We start from the raw sequence: 19,944 nt of genomic DNA, 5'->3' as shown, positions 1-19,944 counted from the left end.
GCAAATGAGTCACATGGAAAAAGCGAGCAGATAAAATGAAAACAAAGACTGAGTGACCATAGCACTCAATCAGTAGAAAAATGCCAATTCAGATTCAGATAGTTTTTCCATCATAGCTTTTCTTGTAATCATCATAAATATCTAAAAAAAATATTGAACAGAATTAACATAATTATAAAATGTTCAGTGAAATTATCGTATGCTTTTCTCTGAGTGCAACCCTGCTAATAATTACCCACTTTATTCGCATTATCCTTTTCAGAACTGACCCGTGCGCAGTCCCCCATCCTGGAGATTTATCCCAAACAAGAAGTCCAGCGCAAGCCAGTGGGCAAGCCCCTGATCCTCACCTGCCGGCCCACAGTTCCCGAGCCGTCCCTGGTCGCCGATCTGCAATGGAAGGACAATCGGAACAACACCATTCTGCCCAAGCCGTAAGTATTGCATCTAGGGTATTTTTCTAACCTTCGGTTATTGGTGACTTTTTCGACAAAAAAAAAAAAAAACACAAAAACACACGAACACGCAACACATACCAATGAATATACACCACAACACTCACTTCTGTATCGTATATCGTATTGTAGGAATTACGATCCACTGTATGATTCCAAGGGCAATAGAAAGAAAGAGTAAGTGACGCGAACGTCTGCATATATTAAAAAACCAAACAGTAAAACAGTAAATCAGTAACAGCAACTGCAAGAGTATACAACAGTAACCAGTAATTTAACTGCAACTGCAACAGTAATCAGTAAATGCAACTGCAACAAGCATTAGAATTGGACAACTGCAACGGAAACGGAGACAGTAACCCCCTAGTTAACCGATACTTTAAAGGCCATTTTAATCGGAAACTTCACAAAAAAGATACTTTGTGTTTTTACCCTGTGACATTGTCATCAAAAGTTCAAGCACCAAAATTTGGCAAAAACCTTCGACAATAACTGCTCACGAAACTTTTAAAGTCCGACTGCCACATAGACATTGTTAAGTAGCTGGTAATTTTGACGGGCACTTGTGCTATTGTATTTTCTGGTAAATCGACTGCGACTGAAACACCAAAGTTCTAGACTTCTAGCTTTGCCTCCGCCCATCCCCCACTTCCCGTGGTTGTTTTTGGCATGATTAATTGTTTGTTTTGTTCTTGATTGTTGTTAACTCACCTCGCTGCATTTTGCCCAGGCCCATTTTTTCGAGAGCCTAAACTAAGAGTAGCATTTTCCCCGTTTCCATTTTCCATTCGACATTGACACAATAGCACTCACACACACATACACACACGCCCATTTCCTCATGCAATATCCCCCTATTAGTTGTTGTACTAACATTTCTTCATACTGAGTCTTCATTTTGAATTTAAAAGAAACGTTTAGGTTCGGCTTCTCTATCACTATGATAATTGTCACTGTACCGAAAGTGTTAACATATTTTCAGGAAAAATTATTTTTCCCAGCTTGACACTTTTGGCCAACATGAACAACCAAAGGCTGTTGCCAGTAATTACATATTTTTAACTTGTCAAACTTTTTGAAGCTCTCGCTTAACCCTATTCATATTCATCAGCTTGTCGTTTCATAAAAATGCAAGATAAATTAAAAGCATATTTTATGAGCAGGTAAATGAAAAGCCAAGGAAGTTTTCGTTTCGCACACAAAATAAAATTAAACAAAAGTTCTTCTCTGCGAAATCAAGTGAAATGCTTTGCTTGACTACAAAAAAAAGGACGAAATTGCAATAAAGGGAAAATGCTGCAGAAAAACGCGCAAGGGAATGTGAAAGGCGAATTCGAATGGGAATTCTTAGGTCAAATATTCAGATCGAAATCTCAACTTCCAGTTTTTTGGGTGTGTGTGTGTGGCAGTAGTGGCTGTGTGTGCGTGTGAAAAGCGAAATCGTGTTAATTAATTTGCCTGCAGACTGACCAGAGTGGGAAATCCAGAGCATAACACGGAAAATACAAGAAAAGGACTCTTGGTCCCTCGAGAGCGTTTCACACCTGACCCCCGTTTAACCCCGTGAAAGGGTTCAAGGGGCTTTTGCCGGACGGGACATTTTACGCCCCACCATTGCGTGCCAATTAGCCCCGTTTCCTCTTCAAACTTAGGCGAGTGGAAATTTGTGTTTTGGCTTGGGTTCAGTTTTGAAGGGGGATTTTTTCCAGCGCATTCTATATATTTTTTTTGTTTTTGTATACCCTTGCGAAAAGGTTTCATAGTTTGGCCAGCAGCTGGTTCAATTGATTTTAAGAAATGACCAATTGTAAAAACTTAAATTCTATGCACATTTTTGTTGTGCTCTTCTGCACAAATAGATTTTTTTCCCCCAATTCCTCTATTACTCTAGGCCATTTCATTCATCAATTCTGCTTTGGCAAAGCCCGCTTTAATTATGATTGCGGCAACTCTGGCTAGATAGCCGGCTTTTCAATTCCATTCACGCAAAAGTGAATGCAGTTTTTCATTGCAAACGATGCTGTGGCAACTCTGGACTAGCGAACAACCCCCACCTCGCTTTCCATCGCTTTTCCTTTAGTTTCCTGACCTGACCCCTTCTCTTCGCCAACTGGCGATTGTATTGTGTTGGTTTGGTTTGTTTTGGTTTGGTTTGGCGGCTCCTCTTTCCTACTCTGTGGCCAGTATGTTGTTGTTCCTGGCCAGTTTGTTGGACACGCCTACGTCCATCCCACCCGCCCACATTACGCATAGTATGCAGTACATACTTGCAGGCGCGAAATGTAATTAAGCTGCCAAAAACCAACCGACAAGCCTCCTGCCGCCATCCGCGCGCGTCGAAAAACGGTGGAAAATGGTAGGACCCATGGTTCCGTTTATACTCGGGGCCAAGTTAATTAAAACGATTAAGTTCGGCATAGTTCTGCGGCCGAGCATGGCTCGCATTTTTGGGCACGGCCTTTGGCGGCGTTTCGGGTTTGCCATTTTTTGTGCCTATTTTTTTGATTTTTGGTTAGCATCTTTGCAGTGCAAGGGTGCTTCCAAGGAGATTGCAGGCATAATTCCAGGAAGCCCGGTGCCAACAGGATGCATCTGTGTGCATCTCAACGGAAAGTCAGTTTCGTTTGGTAATTACGATTATGGATGGGGTGGAAAGGCGCTTTTCCGATGATCTCGTTTACAAATGCCAGGACATTTTCCTAGAAAATGAATGGGCACACGGAGAACATGGGCACTTCTAAGAAAACCCACCCACCTGCATTGCGTATTCAATAACAGCGAAAATAGCAATAACAACAGGAAAGCCAGCGACATCTTTATTCGCATCTAGGGCCCGCCAAAAAGAAATGCAATAAAAAGTTGAAATTTCTATATGGCCCGGGTCCCCAAGGCGCCAACTCTCTCGAGAGACAATCAACACACAAACAAAAAAAAAATCAAAATGAAATGTGATTTTTACGTATGCGTAACGGTTTGCTCATCCCTATTCTTTTCCATTTCCCTTCTATTTTTCCGCTTTCAATGCTTTTTTCATCGTTTTTTCAATGTGCTCTCGGTGCTTGGCGCAATATTAAAAATCCAACGCAAATATGCAGCGAAATTTTTGCACAATGTCTTCAGAGTCGCCCATTTCCACTCCGCCCAACCCCGCACATTTTCCATTTTCCACCCACTGCTGCGGTTTTCCTGCGAGGCGTCGTATTTTTTTCTGCGTCAACAACTTTGGTTAGCATAATTTTGGGCTCGACAGTGACGGCTTTTCCATGCGCACAAGTCGGTTCAAATTACAAGTGGCTCGCGATTTCCGCTTAAATAGATTTTTTTTGCTTTTGAAATCCATTATAATGATGGCCACATAACATGAAAATTGTTCAATAGAATGTCTTTAGAACTTGTGTATAAAGCGAAAAGTGCGGTTGACAAAGTGGAGACCGTTTTTGCATTTGCATAGTAGGCACTGGGTGCTATTTTTGCGAACACAGCTGTGTGGCAACCGAAAAACCGTGCAGCGTTCTCTGCTTTTCCGAATATTTTCTCTGTTTTTGCATTTTTGCAAACAATTGCGAATCGCAAATCGAACGCAGGTTGTGCCTGAGCTCACACAAACAAGGAAATGCAAACAAACACTCGCACACATGTGTGCAATGCGCAATATATAAAACCAATTACAGTCGTAAAAACAAAAGATGCAAAAAACAAAAGACGAGCGACTGTCAAAAATTGAAATCCAACGCCGAAAAGAAAAAAAAAACAAAAAAAAAGAGAGGAGTAAGAGGCCTTCAATGACTTTTGCCGCTTTTCCAAATATTGCAATTTTCCCTCGGAAAAATGGGGGAAAAAGGAAAATGCATCTTCGCCCTTGTTCATCCTTTTTGCCTTTGTCCAATCCTTTTTTTTTCTCATTGTGTATCTTGGTCTTTGTAGTTGTTGCGTTCACTTTTTGGCTGGCAAAGTCGTAACAATAATAATAACCGCCTCTATGCATATTTAGTTTCTGCGCCACGAAGAAAACTTTTTTAATTAATTAGTACGTGAGTCGCACAATGGCCAGCAGTTTGAAAATAGTTGGAGGTTTTTTTTTTTTTTTTTTTTGGTAATAACTCCCACATTTCGGGGGGAGGGGATCGTCGAAAGGGGAGCGAAGTAATTTGTTAGCCCTGTGCGATTCACTCCTGCTAATTCGCAAATACTCAAAGCAAGCAAACTGAGAGCAGTCACGGAAAACTGCACACACACACACACACTTACATTACATACCAACCAATGCAAAAGAAAAGCGAATGCTGGTGGTGGGAAAATGGAATTCGAATCGAGGTCTGATTATAGCATATCGCTTAAACACGCACAGCGCAGTTAGGTCATTTATATTTTCACTATTTTAGCGGGATTTAAGTTATGTGCTATGATCGATGGAATATTTTATAATCAAAAACTGTGCACACGAAATGAATCAATTGCACAGAAAATAACGAATATTTACATGCAATTGGGGCAATCGAAAGAGATCTAAACTTCGATTTGGTCGAATAACATAGAAAAAGCTGGGTTTTCACTTCCCCTTTTGAAAAGCAGGAACCGCACTTGCTGTGGAAGCCAAAGAATTTTCACATTTCCCATTCAAGTTGGTGTGGCAAATTTGCAGAAAATGCGCTATATATATGTACATACATATGTATGTATGTTTGTATATTTGCCATGGGGAAAAATGCGTAACACATTTCGGTGAGGCATGCAAATGAGCAGGGGAGCAGGGAATTTACTAACAGCAATGGCAATTGTTATAAGCATAAGCATAAAAACATCGTAATATGAATAATAATAATAATAATAATAATAATAATTATACCGAGTACCCGTGTACTACTGACACCCATACTCCTATTACTCGTAATCGTACAAATGAAATGCATATTATTCCGTTACTAATATACATTCAACCCGCTTTCATTGCCCGCTCTTCCGACCTCGCACACTCGCTTTTCCGGCATTTTCCGCGCTTTCCCGCCGCAAAGGAATGGACGCAACCAGCCGCCGATGTACACGGAAACGCTGCCCGGCGAAAGTTTGGCCCTGATGATTACCTCGCTGTCGGTGGAAATGGGCGGCAAGTACTACTGCACCGCCTCCTATGCAAATACGGAGATCCTCGAGAAGGGCGTCACAATTAAAACTTACGGTAAGTCCCACTTCCAGAATGTAATAACACTCCAGCGGGGCAGGGCCGAAAATTGTTTTCGGTGGTTTTCCTTTTCCATTTTGTTTTTCGTTTAATTTATTTAGCCTGACCTTTAGGCAAGCGTGTGGCGTCATATCTATGTAATATGGAAAAATAAACCCATTTTAAAATGGCTTTACAAAAACGAAACAGAATTACAGAATTGTAATGTAATAAGAGTACTCCATTAAATTCAAACAGTCTTATTCGATTAGATCAGTGAGTGGTATTTATGCGATTCGATCTTGACAAATATGCGTTGGAGCCACAAATGAAATAGCAAATCTCTGGCTGACCAGGTCGTATTGTTTGCTTTGTTCCGTCCCAAGTACAGTTGTGTTCGGGTGGACGAAATTTGTCATTACATGTCCGAGCATGCTTGACTTGTTGTCGCCATCGATTAGGGACCATCTGAACTCCCCCTCGTCGTCCGGCATGCTGTGAGTAATCGCCATTTGAGAGCGGAAAAGCTCGACGTGATTCCTCTGCTGCATGATTCATTTATCTTGTTAGCAATTTGTGTCCCCTGCACATTGCTCGAGTGCCAGAGTGCCCGACGGCCAGAATGCCAGAATGCCAGAGTTCCCAGAGTTACGGCAGTAAGAAATTACAGTTGCCGGGATTTCATTACATGAGCAGCATTGTAAGCGAATCTAAAACAAAATGGATGCGTTCAGTACAAAGCAATCGCTGAGGAACTGCCCCGTGCTGCCACCCACTTTCATCTCTCCAAAAAAAAAAAAAAAAAAACATCAGAAGTAAAACAGCAACAATACAGAGCAGCACACGTCCCTCAATAAGCAGCTAGAAAAAACACACAGCCACACACAACACCCTCTTTCACCTGCACACACACACACACACACACTTTGCTGGCTCGTTGACTCTCTAGCAACTCTTTCCATGCTCCTTTGCCCAAGCCCGTGCTCCTGAACCCTTCTCCTTCTCCTGTTCACCCACCTTCCTGCAGTCGAGTGCACATAAGTGACGCTGCAGCTCAAAACTTTTACGAGATTGATTTTTCTAAGCAATTTAAAGTTCGTACTCATTGCACACACGGAGCAAAAACCACTGGGCGCTAACAACTGGAACCCCCCCCAACTCTGACTGTTCCTATCTACTTGCGCCGGATGCACAAACACATTTGGTGGTACGGTGTAACTGGCCAAGGTAAAGAAGTAGTGGGGGGCAACAATACTCGTTCTTGTGATATGTGAGAATTTCTGGACTGTTGCAAGAGCACGACAGGAGTACACCGAAAAAAGGAATAAATGAACTGGATTAGGTAATTGCATTAGGATAAAACCGATGCCAAACATCAGTTCTCTCAGCGCTGTTACAAAATGCAACTGTTTAGCCGTATTGAAATACTTTGATCCCAAGTCGAAGCCATCCGACATTTTTTTTCTAACCGTGCAGTTGCGTCCCTTTATTGCGATAGTCGATAGTGAGTGAGCAAAGCGTATGGAGAGGCCGCCCAGGCTTGGTGCGTTTGAAATGAAATCAAATATTTTGCCGGGCAACAATTTGTGCCCGATGATATGGGCACACGGACTAGTCCCGGACTAGAGGAGTAGTAGTATGTACTTGTAGTGCATGGAAGCAATACGATTGCTGGCACTCCACTCCACTCTCGATCGATGTAAGGCCAACTGTTTGACTTGGAATGACTGCCTCGGAATGGAGTCTCGTTTTCCCATCTTCACAATGAGGGGCAGGTAAACACGCGTGTTGCAATGGGCCAGTGCTGCAGTCTCGCATTTGTACACAGTCAGTGTTGACTAAATGCCAGGACAGTGTTGGCAGTGTTGGTCAGCGCGAGTGCTGACAAATGCCAAGCCAGAGGTGCAGCTTAAAGAGCTCTCCAACTCTGCGGTCGGAATGTTTGTGCTAAGCCGTCTTAAGAGCCCCAGCTCCCTTGGATGAGTTCGAAACCAGGTTGGCCAGCCTGCCAACATTCAAATACAAAGCCCAACAGCAGTTAGTTATCAACACCAGCAAGGAGCAACTTAAGGGTTTTAGGCAAGGATGTGGCCAGGATACGGAGGGGGGTTCTGTAGAAGTAACTGGCATTGTGTTGACAACTCACAAGTTGCATTTAGTTCAGCAAATAAGCAGACACACTGCGACACAGACAGCCAGAGAGCTGGAGGCAAATTGCAAGATTTACTTTTGCTACACTGGAAAATACATATATATGTATATATTTATATTATACCGCGAATAGAGCATACGCAAATAGTCAGAGTAAGTGATCAAGCATTCAGAAAATCGGATAATCCCTGTTTCTTAAGACAATTCATTAGTCTATTCACCTTTTTTTTGTATGTAACTTAATCCGTATGACCTTGAACCTATAATTCGTGTAAATCCGATAAGCAGTTGGACTTTACTTTCAGTGTAACAAAACATGGCACACATGAGTTGGAATCCGGAGGGGGGGATGGGAATGGCATATTTACATACCGTTGTTTGTGCCAGTCACAGCTTAATATTTCAATATTTATGCTTTTAATAAATGCATATGCTCAAAACAAACTTCCGCCAGAAAAGCAACAGCATCAACAGACGCAAACTACAGTTACAGTCAGTGGTGGCATGCCAGCAGAATAGAATCTACTTCCGTTTTCGAGCACTTTAAGTTATCTTGTGCAATTCGTTATTTGCAGCTAGCAATTAGGGGAATTAAAGCGCATTAGCTCAACGAATGGAGACAATGCATTGATTCAATATTTATTCCTGTGTACTCGTACATACATATCTCAATTTAATACTTAGACTCAATCCGCCGGCCTCAAATGGTCGACATCCTTTGCATTGTCAGCCATGTAATTGCCACTAATAATGTTGATTGGAGGCATTAGAGAGTTTGCACTTGGCAAACATATGAATATTCTTCGATTCGATTTATCTTCCCTGGCTGACCAATTGGCTAGTTCCTGTTTTTCGGTGTGCAAGAATGCAGCTTTTTGCATTGTAAGTAACTTAAAGATATTCTCCAACGGAAGTGCACGTCCTTCTGCCGCACAGTTACAAAAACAAACAAGAATTTATAGCATACTATACAGGATCCGGCAAAAATGATAAATTAATATTTATATTAATTGAGATTGGTGTAACAAACAACTTTTGCTATTGGGCTTTTGCATTTAAAATGAAAATGCAGACGTGACGTGTTAAAAATATGTTTCTAAAAAGTCACAACCACATATGATGTACATACAAACATATGTACATACATGTGTGTGTGCACAAGCTGCATTCAATCGCTGAAAGTACAGCAATCTGTTCGATTTTATTATCACTTTGTGGACCGGACTTCTCGACCTGGTGAGCGGTAATTTGAACCTATTGCCGGTACAGGCCCCAAATCAAATTGCAGCTCCCCTCTCCGAGGTCCACCTTCGGTGCCTTTATCCATTATTTTTTGTATACTTTTTTTAATAAGTTGTTGCAGCAACTTTTTCAATAAGTCGTGAGTCATGTTCGTTGCAAAGAAAGCTCCGGATCCAGACGCCTGGACTTCTGGACTCGGGCACTCAGGCTTGTCCTTGTTCAAACTAATAATGAAATCGTAAACTAGTTCATCTTTTTTCCCACTCCTTTTGGCTGGATATATATAAATCGGTAAATATATATAAATATATATATATATATATATATATATGTGTGTGTGTGTGTGCCGGCTGCCCATCAGACGTCAGAAACGAACGCAGCTAGCGAAAAGTGTTTGAACAACAAAATCTCACACGCTACGACAATGCAGCCCAAACAGAAAAGAGCAAGGGGATAAAATGGACAGGGGCAGGGACGAAGTAGGAAAAATGCTGGAAAATCCTAGGGAAAGGAGAGAAATGACAGGAGCAGCAAGTTTTTATTTATTTTATATGTTGTGTGGGTGCAAAAAAAAAAGGAGGCAGCAGGGAAGGAACTCGGTTGGCAGGGCGAAGAAGGATACAGGACATCCATAGCCAGACACTGCCAATAAAAACTGCAAATAGAAAATGTTTTTAACACAACTTTCCGTTATTTTGGCTTTGGCTTTGCCTTTGGCCGGACATCCAATATATATATGTATATATATGGATTTCGATCCTATATATGTATGTATATACCATATAGATATGTGAAAGCTTGACAGCCGGCCGACAGACATAGATGGCTTGTTATTACACTGATTTATAAATAAAGTGTAAATATTTGAGGCACACACACACACACACACAGGCTGGAACTGAAAGGCTGCCAATGATGGTTAACAGCTTTTTGGCCAAGATTGCCTTTTCAAATGCAAAATATGATGGCATATTTAAGTGGGCTGTGGAATCCACATCCACCTGAATGCCGTTGACAAACGGGTTCTTCTCGCCCGAAGAATAGAAGCAAAACCTAAGCCAGATTTCGAGTATAAAATATGAAATGAAATTTAACTGACAGGTAGATTTCATGTTCTGATTAACATGTTATTTGAAATACCCTGAGTTGCATTTTCAGAGGATTATCCATATGGTCATATGTTATATTTACGGAATTTTGTTTGCAAGTAGATCTATAAATAAAAGTCGACCAGTGCAAATCTCAAATGCAAAGCTATCGATTCAGGGTAATAAATTGTTTATTTAGTGAAAAAGCTTATGGGTATCAATGGTGCTTTATCAATTTTTAGGCTGCCAACTAAAATCACTGCTTCTGCTCCAGTAGTTTACCTTCGGGATTTCCTTTGACTGGTCTCTCGGGCCCTTTGACTATTTCCTACATTTAAGGTACTCTTCCGCTTCACGCCTTGGCTTTCATTTGGTAGTCTGGGCTTTGATTTCGCAACACCTAGTTACTGCTCAATAGTCCGCTTTTCCGAGAGGGACGACCCCGTTTATCAGCTTCTTGTTGCTTTTATTACTTGGCACTTGGCACAGTGTTTGCAAGTATTTGATCTAGGAATTTCACTTTTGCAATGCACCGCCACGTTACACTTTTTCCGATGCTCGCTACCCTTTTTCAATTTCCAAGTCATCTCGCCAGTGCAGATTTATTGGCAGAGTACCAGACAAGGGCGTCCAACGGCCCCCCCGCCCTTTTCTTTCCAGCTCGTTAGTACCCTTGGAGGAGCCTTGGGAAAAGGGGAGAAAATGCCGCGCACATGCCTTGGACTTTACGCTTGAAGCTTGAATTGCTTTCATGTGCCCGACAGTTTGTTTAAAATTATATTACGTATTCGCCACGTACAGCTTCGCTTGGATTGTCAACATGACCAGAAAAATAGTGTCCTGCTTGGCTTGCATTTTTCCGAGCCTCGCCTCTCTTGTTCTTTGTTCTTGTTCTACGTTTGTGTGCTGTGCAAATGAATGCGAAGCGAAATCAAACAATTTGCGCACACCTAGCTCAGGAATTTGTTTGTTGCCCATCTTAAGGACTTTAGGACTGCAATCCTTGTGTCCTTGTGTTCGTTTGGCAATTGTCTTATTGTCCACATAGCAACAATCAGTATTTTTTTTTCAATCAGTAAAAGAACAGAACATGAAACACAAATAGATGTAGATAATCATTAAATTTATGGCATATTTCTCATTTGTTTAATTTGTTTTCTTGCCTTTACACAGTGGCCATCACCTGGACAAATGCCCCTGAGAATCAGTACCCCACTCTTGGCCAAGACTATGTGGTAATGTGCGAGGTAAAGGCCGATCCCAATCCAACAATCGACTGGCTGCGCAACGGAGATCCGGTAAGTAGATCCCGGTCTACGTCTAACTATTGTATAGATGCACAACTAACTGACTGGTATAATACATCAATTCATCAATGCAGATCCGCACGACCAACGACAAGTATGTGGTGCAAACCAATGGCCTGCTAATCCGAAATGTCCAGGAGAGCGATGAAGGCATCTACACTTGCCGTGCAGCCGTTATCGAAACTGGTGAGCTATTGGAACGCACCATTCGCGTGGAGGTCTTCATTCAGCCGGAGATCATATCGCTACCCACCAATCTGGAGGCCGTCGAGGGCAAGCCGTTTGCAGCCAACTGCACAGCAAGAGGCAAACCAGTACCGGAGATTAGTTGGATTCGAGATGCCACACAACTGAACGTGGCGACCGCCGATCGCTTCCAAGTGAATCCCCAAACTGGCCTGGTTACCATCAGCTCCGTTAGCCAGGATGATTATGGCACATACACATGCTTGGCCAAGAATAGGGCCGGTGTAGTGGATCAGAAGACCAAGCTGAATGTTTTGGTGCGTCCGCAGATCTATGAGTTGTACAATGTGACCGGGGCCAGGACCAAGGAGATTGCCATAACCTGCCGTGCCAAAGGACGTCCGGCACCAGCGATTACCTTCCGTCGTTGGGGAACACAGGAGGAGTACACGAACGGGCAGCAGGATGACGATCCCCGCATCATTTTGGAGCCGAATTTCGATGAGGAGCGCGGCGAGAGCACCGGCACCCTTCGCATCTCCAATGCCGAGCGTTCCGACGATGGACTTTACCAGTGTATTGCCCGGAACAAGGGAGCCGATGCCTACAAGACTGGACACATTACCGTTGAATTTGCTCCGGACTTTAGCCACATGAAGGAGCTGCCTCCGGTTTTCTCATGGGAGCAGCGCAAGGCGAATCTCAGCTGCCTGGCCATGGGTATTCCGAATGCCACAATCGAATGGCACTGGAATGGTCGTAAGATCAAGGATCTGTACGATACCAATCTAAAGATTGTCGGCACTGGACCCCGCAGCGATTTGATTGTGCATCCCGTAACGAGGCAGTATTACTCTGGATACAAGTGCATTGCGACCAACATCCATGGAACCGCTGAACATGATATGCAACTGAAGGAGGCACGTGTCCCTGATTTTGTGTCCGAAGCCAAACCCAGTCAACTGACCGCCACCACGATGACCTTCGACATTCGCGGCCCATCAACCGAACTAGGCCTGCCCATTCTGGCGTACAGTGTGCAGTATAAGGAGGCCCTAAATCCGGACTGGTCGACGGCCTATAACCGCAGTTGGTCACCAGATTCGCCGTACATTGTGGAGGGACTGCGACCACAGACGGAGTACAGCTTCCGATTTGCCGCCCGCAACCAGGTGGGATTAGGAAATTGGGGCGTCAATCAGCAACAGTCGACACCACGACGATCGGCTCCCGAGGAGCCCAAGCCATTGCATAATCCCGTCCAGCACGACAAAGAGGAACCGGTGGTCGTGTCGCCCTATTCCGATCATTTCGAGCTGCGCTGGGGCGTGCCCGCCGACAACGGAGAGCCTATTGATAGGTACCAGATCAAATACTGTCCGGTAAGTGTGGTGACTTTCCATGTCGTTGTAATGGATTGGTGGGGCAGAGGCGTTTCGTAAAAGAAATCATACTAATTCATTCTTCTGTTGTGCAGGGCGTTAAGATCAGCGGCACCTGGACGGAACTGGAGAACTCCTGCAACACCGTTGAGGTGATGGAGACCACATCCTTCGAGATGACCCAGCTGGTGGGCAACACATACTATCGCATTGAACTGAAGGCGCACAACGCCATCGGCTATTCATCGCCTGCTTCCATTATCATGAAGACGACACGAGGTGAGTCCGATTCAGCTAATAACAATCTCGGCACGTTGCTCTATTCGGCCGGATTTAATTCCGGTGTCGGTGCGCTACACAAACGACTGTTCACAACAACAACAACAACAACAGCCACATCAACAACAACAATCACATCGATAACAACAGCAACAACAACAATCATTACGCTGGCCACCACAATAAGCATAACATTACTTAGTGTCCTAGCCTCAATGTTAGCCTAAAAAATCAAAAAAAAAAAAAACAAATCGATCGATCAATCAGCCAAACGCAGTGGAATATAGATTTCTTCGTACACAAGAACTTGCATTTTGCTAATCCAAAATGTGAGCATAGAGCTATCTTACGATACCACTGATTCTTTGGCTAAGCGATCGTTCGATATTGATAAATCGAAAATATCGAATCGAATCGTATCGAGTCTACAAGATCCCAGTAAAAAAGGAAAAAGATCAAAATATATAACTGAAAAATCTCTATATAAACATACACTCACTCACACACGAACATCATCTACATGATATCTAGATAAAGACATAATTTTTACTGCTCTATATATATATATATATATATATTTATATATGAATATGATACAAATATCCCAGATATAATCGATAACTTTTGCATACATTTTTGTAGTGTTTATTTCAATTGCGTTTCAACTGTTGTTTTTCGTTTACACTCAGTGTTATACCCCCATACCCTGTAATGTCCAACCCAAATCCTAAAACCGAACCCCCCTTCCAGTTTTTAACCTAATTTGCTCAACGTAATGACTTAATTTCATTGTCTTTTCTTTCGAAGCCTTTTGCGTTTGCATGTTTTCGTGAGTTCTGAATTGTCTCGAGCATCTTAACCATATTAACTTCTTTTATTGATAACAATCCTTTGATCCATTACAATGTATACATTCCAATCGCAATGTCCACACCATACACACCCACTGAGCCAAAAAAAAAAAAAAAAAAATGGCAGAAGTACTGCAACGCATTTGACTAAGCATTACAATTCGTTCGAGATCGTGTTGTCGTCCCTCTGAGATCAAAATCCATTCATAATTCGCATTCAAATGCGAAATTCACCACACCACACCACAACTCTCGCCAGTCAGCCGTTGTACGATATGTAGAAAAGTGCGTCCGAATTGAATTTTAGCTTACTTTACGCTCTTTTTTTTTATTATCATTATTAAGCATTTACTTAATTATAATTACCAACACACTAAACATGACATTTTTGTGACACAAATTGATGGAAATGAAAAACTCGAAAACTATGATTATAATTTTATATTTTATATTTTTGTGTGTGTGTCTGCATTCATCACATACGTATAACGAAAAAAGAACCCTGTTAAATGTAAATCTAGTATGTAATGAAAAACAAAAAGAAACTATTTTCTGTTTTTAAATTGGTTTACTACCGCACTAGAGCTCTTCATTATTATTTTTATTACGTCGATTATTATTTCAATTGATTTAATTTGATTTCAATTTGTTTGTAAACTGCGACTACTTACTTCTTTAGTTAAATTTTTGAATTATAAGCAATGAAAATGAAAACGTTTCTCAAATAAAACATTCAATGAAAACCAATGGAACAAACTGTAATTTACTGCAACTGCTGTCGTACTCATTTTTTATCGGTTCGTTCTGCCTGCGTTGTCTATCTCTTTCGCTCACCCCCACTCACACTCTTGTCCTCTCTGTCGCTCTCGCTGTGTCGTCTCTGTTCCTTGATTTGATGTCCCTTTCTATGCTAATTTTAAGTACATCTATGTTGTGCGTAGTCTGTTTGTTTGTGTTTTTAAAGCCTTTGTGTTTGTGTGCGCTGTCTCTCTAGCTGTCAATTTCTCTCTGTGTATACCGTTATTTCCGATACTACCCATTCCTACAGCTTTTGCCTAGAAACCTAACCTCCAATCCAAAATTTAACTTTGATCTTTTGGCTAAACAGTGAACTTAGTGTGTGCATCTACTTAGGCATTTAGTCATAGCTATTATTCTAACCAACAACAACCACAGAACTTTACTAACAAACACATTTGTGGCCCTTTTGTTAGAGAATCAAACACTCAAAAGCAAACACAAACACACGCAAACTCGAAACCGAGCCAAACAAAAACAAACAATGCAAACTAACAAACAACTAACTAACACTTTGCACATTGTGTTTGATCCAACGTCGTCGTTTTCTCAGTAACAAAAAAAAAAAAAAAAGAAATTCAAGACCAACCAACAACAACGAAATGTTCTTTTGTGTGTTTCCTTTTCTTCCTTTTTCTTCTACCACTTTTCTTCCTTGTTTTTCTCTCTTTTATGGTGCGTATGTGCTAAAAACCACAACAACAACAACTCCTACTACTATAATCAAATCAAATCGAACTGTACAAATGCCAAAATGCATTCAAATATCGAAAATCGACAACCAATATCGAAAAAAACCAACAGATAATCCCCATCCCTCGACGAGTGGCGCTGCACCCCTGGCCCAACTGCTTGTAATTTTCACTGCTCTGCCGACAATGCTGCTGATTTTGCCGCCGACGACGCACACTGCTTAAACGACCTTACCTGCCGATGCTTCTGCTTCCAGCCATCATGAAGCAGTGTTTGGAGGATCCTCCCGCTGACAAATTATCATGGGTTTCTTTCTCTTGTTTCCGTTTTGGTGTGTCAATGTGTAAATAATAAGAAAACTAAATGAAAAAAACACAAAAAAAAAAAAGTAATAAAATAAAACATACCCCTAACAAGCATGAAGAAGCGGACATAATTACGTTAAATGTGCTCAAGTAGAGAATATGATCATTAAATATATATCCTAGGGCGGGTCACGATTCCATTAACTGTACAAATAAAAAACGAAAATCTATGATAGTACCTAGTTAAAAAGAGAAAGACGAAATCGAAATGCCAAAACCGAAACACATGCTTACACAACTAAAAAAATGTACTTATATGTATCCTTAATCCTATGTCTAACCGCTAGAGACCTTGTTTTACCACTAAGCCAATGTTATGTTGTTATTTAGTTGTATGTGTATAGCGAGAGCATTTATAGAACATATTCCGATGCCGTACACCCATTCCGCTTAGTTCAACGTGAATTCTACAACACTGCCAAGCGAAAAAAAAAAGTTAAAGAAAAAAAAAAACACCAAAAATACCAAATTTTAGCGAAATTCTACAAGAAAATTAAGAGAAATTATCAAATGCATACGAGTACAAGTTACGAAAACAATTACAATTACATTTACAACATACCTTACTCCTAAAGTTAGCCAAAAAGCTTCTTCCAACACTGTTTTTTCAGGCAGTTGCGAACGGTTATCCGAGTCTCTGTTCTGTTTTGAGCACGTAAACGTTAAGAGGGGACAATAAGTAACTCTAACTAAGTTAAAGCCATTACGAATTTTTCCACACTCGAGTGTTTTACCTTCTGTTGATAGCGTTTAGTAAGTCAAAACTAGAATGCAACTCGATCTAGGCGAACCGATATTCCTGTATACACGTTTTTTTAGCAAGCGAAATCGATTTTTCTAGCCAAATATATATCTTAAATCAGAAACATAAATACAATTTATACCTTTACAATATCTAGTTATACATACGTATACACATATAGTTAGTGAATAATTCAGCCCGCCTAACGTTGCTGAGATGGGGAAATCGATTTTTTTTAACGCCCTTGGGCAAGCAGTAGGACCCTTCACTGTTCACACAGATCACATTGAAACATTGTCACGAATGATGTAAGCAAATGAAATCGAACACAAAAACGCTAACGAAGTTGGTAAAAGGAAACGAAAATAAAGGCTACCACTTAAGCAGTTCATTTTGGGTAATAAAGAGAAAACTTTAACAGAAGCAGTGCGTGCGTGTGTGACTTGGGACAGGGTTGCCATCAGCATTTTGGACGCCGCCAGGTAACAAAAAAAGGATGTGTTTAACTCCAATATATATCTATGTATAATAACCTGTTTATTTGCACTGCACACGAACAACCGCAGACACTATCAATTAAATAACCAGAAAAAGCCATTATTGTACACCTGAAAACTAAGAGAATTCTGTTTATAAAATCCCCACTGTTAATTGTTAATTGTTGATTGATTATGTTATAGTTTCTAAAACCCAAGCAAGGCACTCTAGGCAAACGATACCCCTACCTTCTATATAATCCCCTTCCCGCACACAAAATGTACATACAAATACACCTCTGTATAACATAAGGTATCAATGAATTTTATTTCTAAGTTGAGCTGCTTAACACTGCTTGTATACTTTGCATATTGGCTTACTACTTATGTACTTTGCAATTTGTATAAAACTAAAACACTTCAACCAACCAACGCTTAATTTTCTCACTATCACCGCCCAACTTTCTCACTTTCTCTTTGTGCTGAGCGAAAAGCCCCCCAAACTCTACACCTTTTACCCTTCCCGGCTGCATGCTTTATTTGTAATCCTCCCAGTTTTGATATACGGCAAAATGAAAATAATCCGGCGACGAGGAGAAATGAAAATTTGTATTGCTCAGTTTGTTGCTTTGTTTGAAAATGCTTTTCGTGTTATGTCAATTGGTGCAATTTGAAATTGATTTCCCTCTTGTTTTTTTTTGGATCTTATGATTGCTACTACTATTGTTATTACCGTTATGATTTCGTTATGATTAACCTTTCGACTAATTTCAACCACAAATTATTAATACACACACAAAAATGTAAAAAAAAAAACTTTTGAACGATTAACCACGATTAAGCGATTAAGAATCCGAGTGTTAAATGTGTAAGACTAGCTATTAATTGGAGGAGTTTTCCTAGGCTAGTGAGCCAGGTGCTGGCACCGTACCACCTAGAGATACGTACAGTTAATACTCCTTCCCCCATATACATACGTCGACCTTAATGAATGAACTTACTAATCGAGTATACTTGTTTTCCCCCCGCCGACCCTTCGTCTGCTTCCCCCTAATATGCTACAAAAAAAATTCAGGAATTGACGTCATCCAAGTGGCTGAGCGACAGGTCTTCTCCTCGGCGGCCATCGTGGGCATCGCAATCGGCGGTGTCCTCCTGCTTCTGTTCGTGGTCGACCTACTCTGCTGCATCACCGTCCACATGGGCGTCATGGCCACGATGTGCCGCAAGGCCAAGCGATCGCCTTCCGAAATCGACGACGAGGCCAAGCTGGGCAGGTAAGCTCCATCGATGAGTAGAATCTATACCGCAGACAGAACCAAGTGATATAGCCGAGAAGTATTTGGCCTAAGCCCACCTGTTCTAATCACTTAGTTCTGTTACCTTATTGTTTTGTTTTGCTTTGTTTTAAATTTACCTAAATTGAGTGGAAATCTTTTGAATGAAATATTGCACTAAAAATCAGAATCGGATTCGAATTTAACCTTATGCTTTTTGCATTCTACTTGTGTTTCCCCCCCCACACGCTCCTATTTTGCGATATTAAGCCACACTCGCCAGGAATTCGAATACAATTGGGTTTATGCGCGGCCCAAGTCCTTATTGTTCAATCGCAATTCCCTGATATCCGTCTGAGCGATTCGCCAAGTCCGGAAAGTCCAGAGGGACCTAACAAAATTTAACATTCAATTTGTTTACCATTTATGTAACTTTTCGTTTGCCATGAAATTTTTAGTGCAATATTCAATGTAATCCAAAGACCAAAAACAGAACAACACAAACCCAGTCAATAATTTAGATCAAATAACTATTATACACTCGTTAACACAGAAACACCCAATTTTGCTTCACATCATTTGCTTAATTTGTTGACTACTTGTACAAGATTGTTACGTTTTAAGTGTGTGTTAAGTAAAGTTATCTGCTGCTCCCAGCTGCAAAAAGTTTAAGATGTCTAGTTAAGCGTTATGATTGAGAAAATAACAAGCGCGTTATATTTTTTTATTCGCGTTATTTTCTCAGCAATTTGATCAATGTAAAAGAAACACAACACCATGCACTTAAAATTATACATACATCTTCTCATCTTCTTAATCATTTTTGGTCACTTACATCCATATCTATGTATTCAACTCTTTTTCGATACTAAATCAACATCATCATGTATTATTCCAATCATCCAATCACACATCCAACAAATCCAAACAAACCAAAACAAACCAAAACAAATCAAACTAAATCAAACCAAATCCAACCAAAACCAAAACCGAACCAAAATCACAATATCAACCCAAAACCATCTAACCAAGCAGTCTTTACGGTTGGCGTTTTCCGCTACCTTATTGCAGTGGCCAGCTGGTAAAGGAGCCACCGCCGTCACCGTTGCCACTGCCGCCGCCCGTCAAACTGGGCGGTTCGCCCATGAGCACGCCATTGTACGTACCCCGACTTCCGCTACCGTATCCGTATCCGTTTTCGATTCGCTTCTGTTTCTATTTTCATTTCCGTTTCCGTTCCCTTCGCGCTTTCCATTTTGCATTTCTTTCTTTCCGCCGCCGCATGGCCTGCATCTCTGCATCTGTGCATCCCTGTTGCATATTGTATTTCCTCCTTTCGATAACTGTCATCACCTACTATGTATATCCTGTCATAGATACCCCATAAGTCATCTTCAGCTAGCACTGCATGCCATTAAACTATAGCTAAGGTTACCTCAGCGTATGACACAAGAGTTTATTTGATGATTTTAATTAGCTTTATTTTGAAACATT

The 19,944-nt window shown here is 41.2% G+C and overlaps 1 protein-coding gene across 7 annotated transcripts in view; it reads left to right on the top strand.

Annotated features, from left to right (window-relative positions):
• Window positions 1-19,944, top strand: part of Fas2 (Fasciclin 2) — a 73,207-nt gene that overhangs the window by 51,075 nt on the left and 2,188 nt on the right. Inside the window, exons 3-9 of one of the 7 annotated variants that reach the window (NM_001272308.2) lie at window positions 263-434; window positions 588-632; window positions 5,468-5,631; window positions 11,268-11,392; window positions 11,476-12,969; window positions 13,065-13,248; window positions 18,249-18,450. In NM_001272308.2, coding sequence (NP_001259237.1) covers window positions 263-434; window positions 588-632; window positions 5,468-5,631; window positions 11,268-11,392; window positions 11,476-12,969; window positions 13,065-13,248; window positions 18,249-18,450 — 2,386 coding nt within the window. Of the gene's footprint in view, window positions 1-262; window positions 435-587; window positions 633-5,467; window positions 5,632-11,267; window positions 11,393-11,475; window positions 12,970-13,064; window positions 14,845-15,701; window positions 15,967-18,248; window positions 18,451-18,720; window positions 19,150-19,485; window positions 19,609-19,944 lie in introns of those variants that run through there. The other 6 variants (NM_080327.3, NM_001297925.1, NM_001297926.1 and 3 more) reach the window with 6 other exon arrangements.

This window comes from Drosophila melanogaster, chromosome X (assembly GCF_000001215.4).
Source record: "Drosophila melanogaster chromosome X".
NCBI classification, from domain to species: Eukaryota; Metazoa; Arthropoda; class Insecta; order Diptera; family Drosophilidae; genus Drosophila; species Drosophila melanogaster.
Note: the sequence above shows the minus strand (reverse complement) of the source record. Positions and strands in the feature narration are given on the sequence as shown.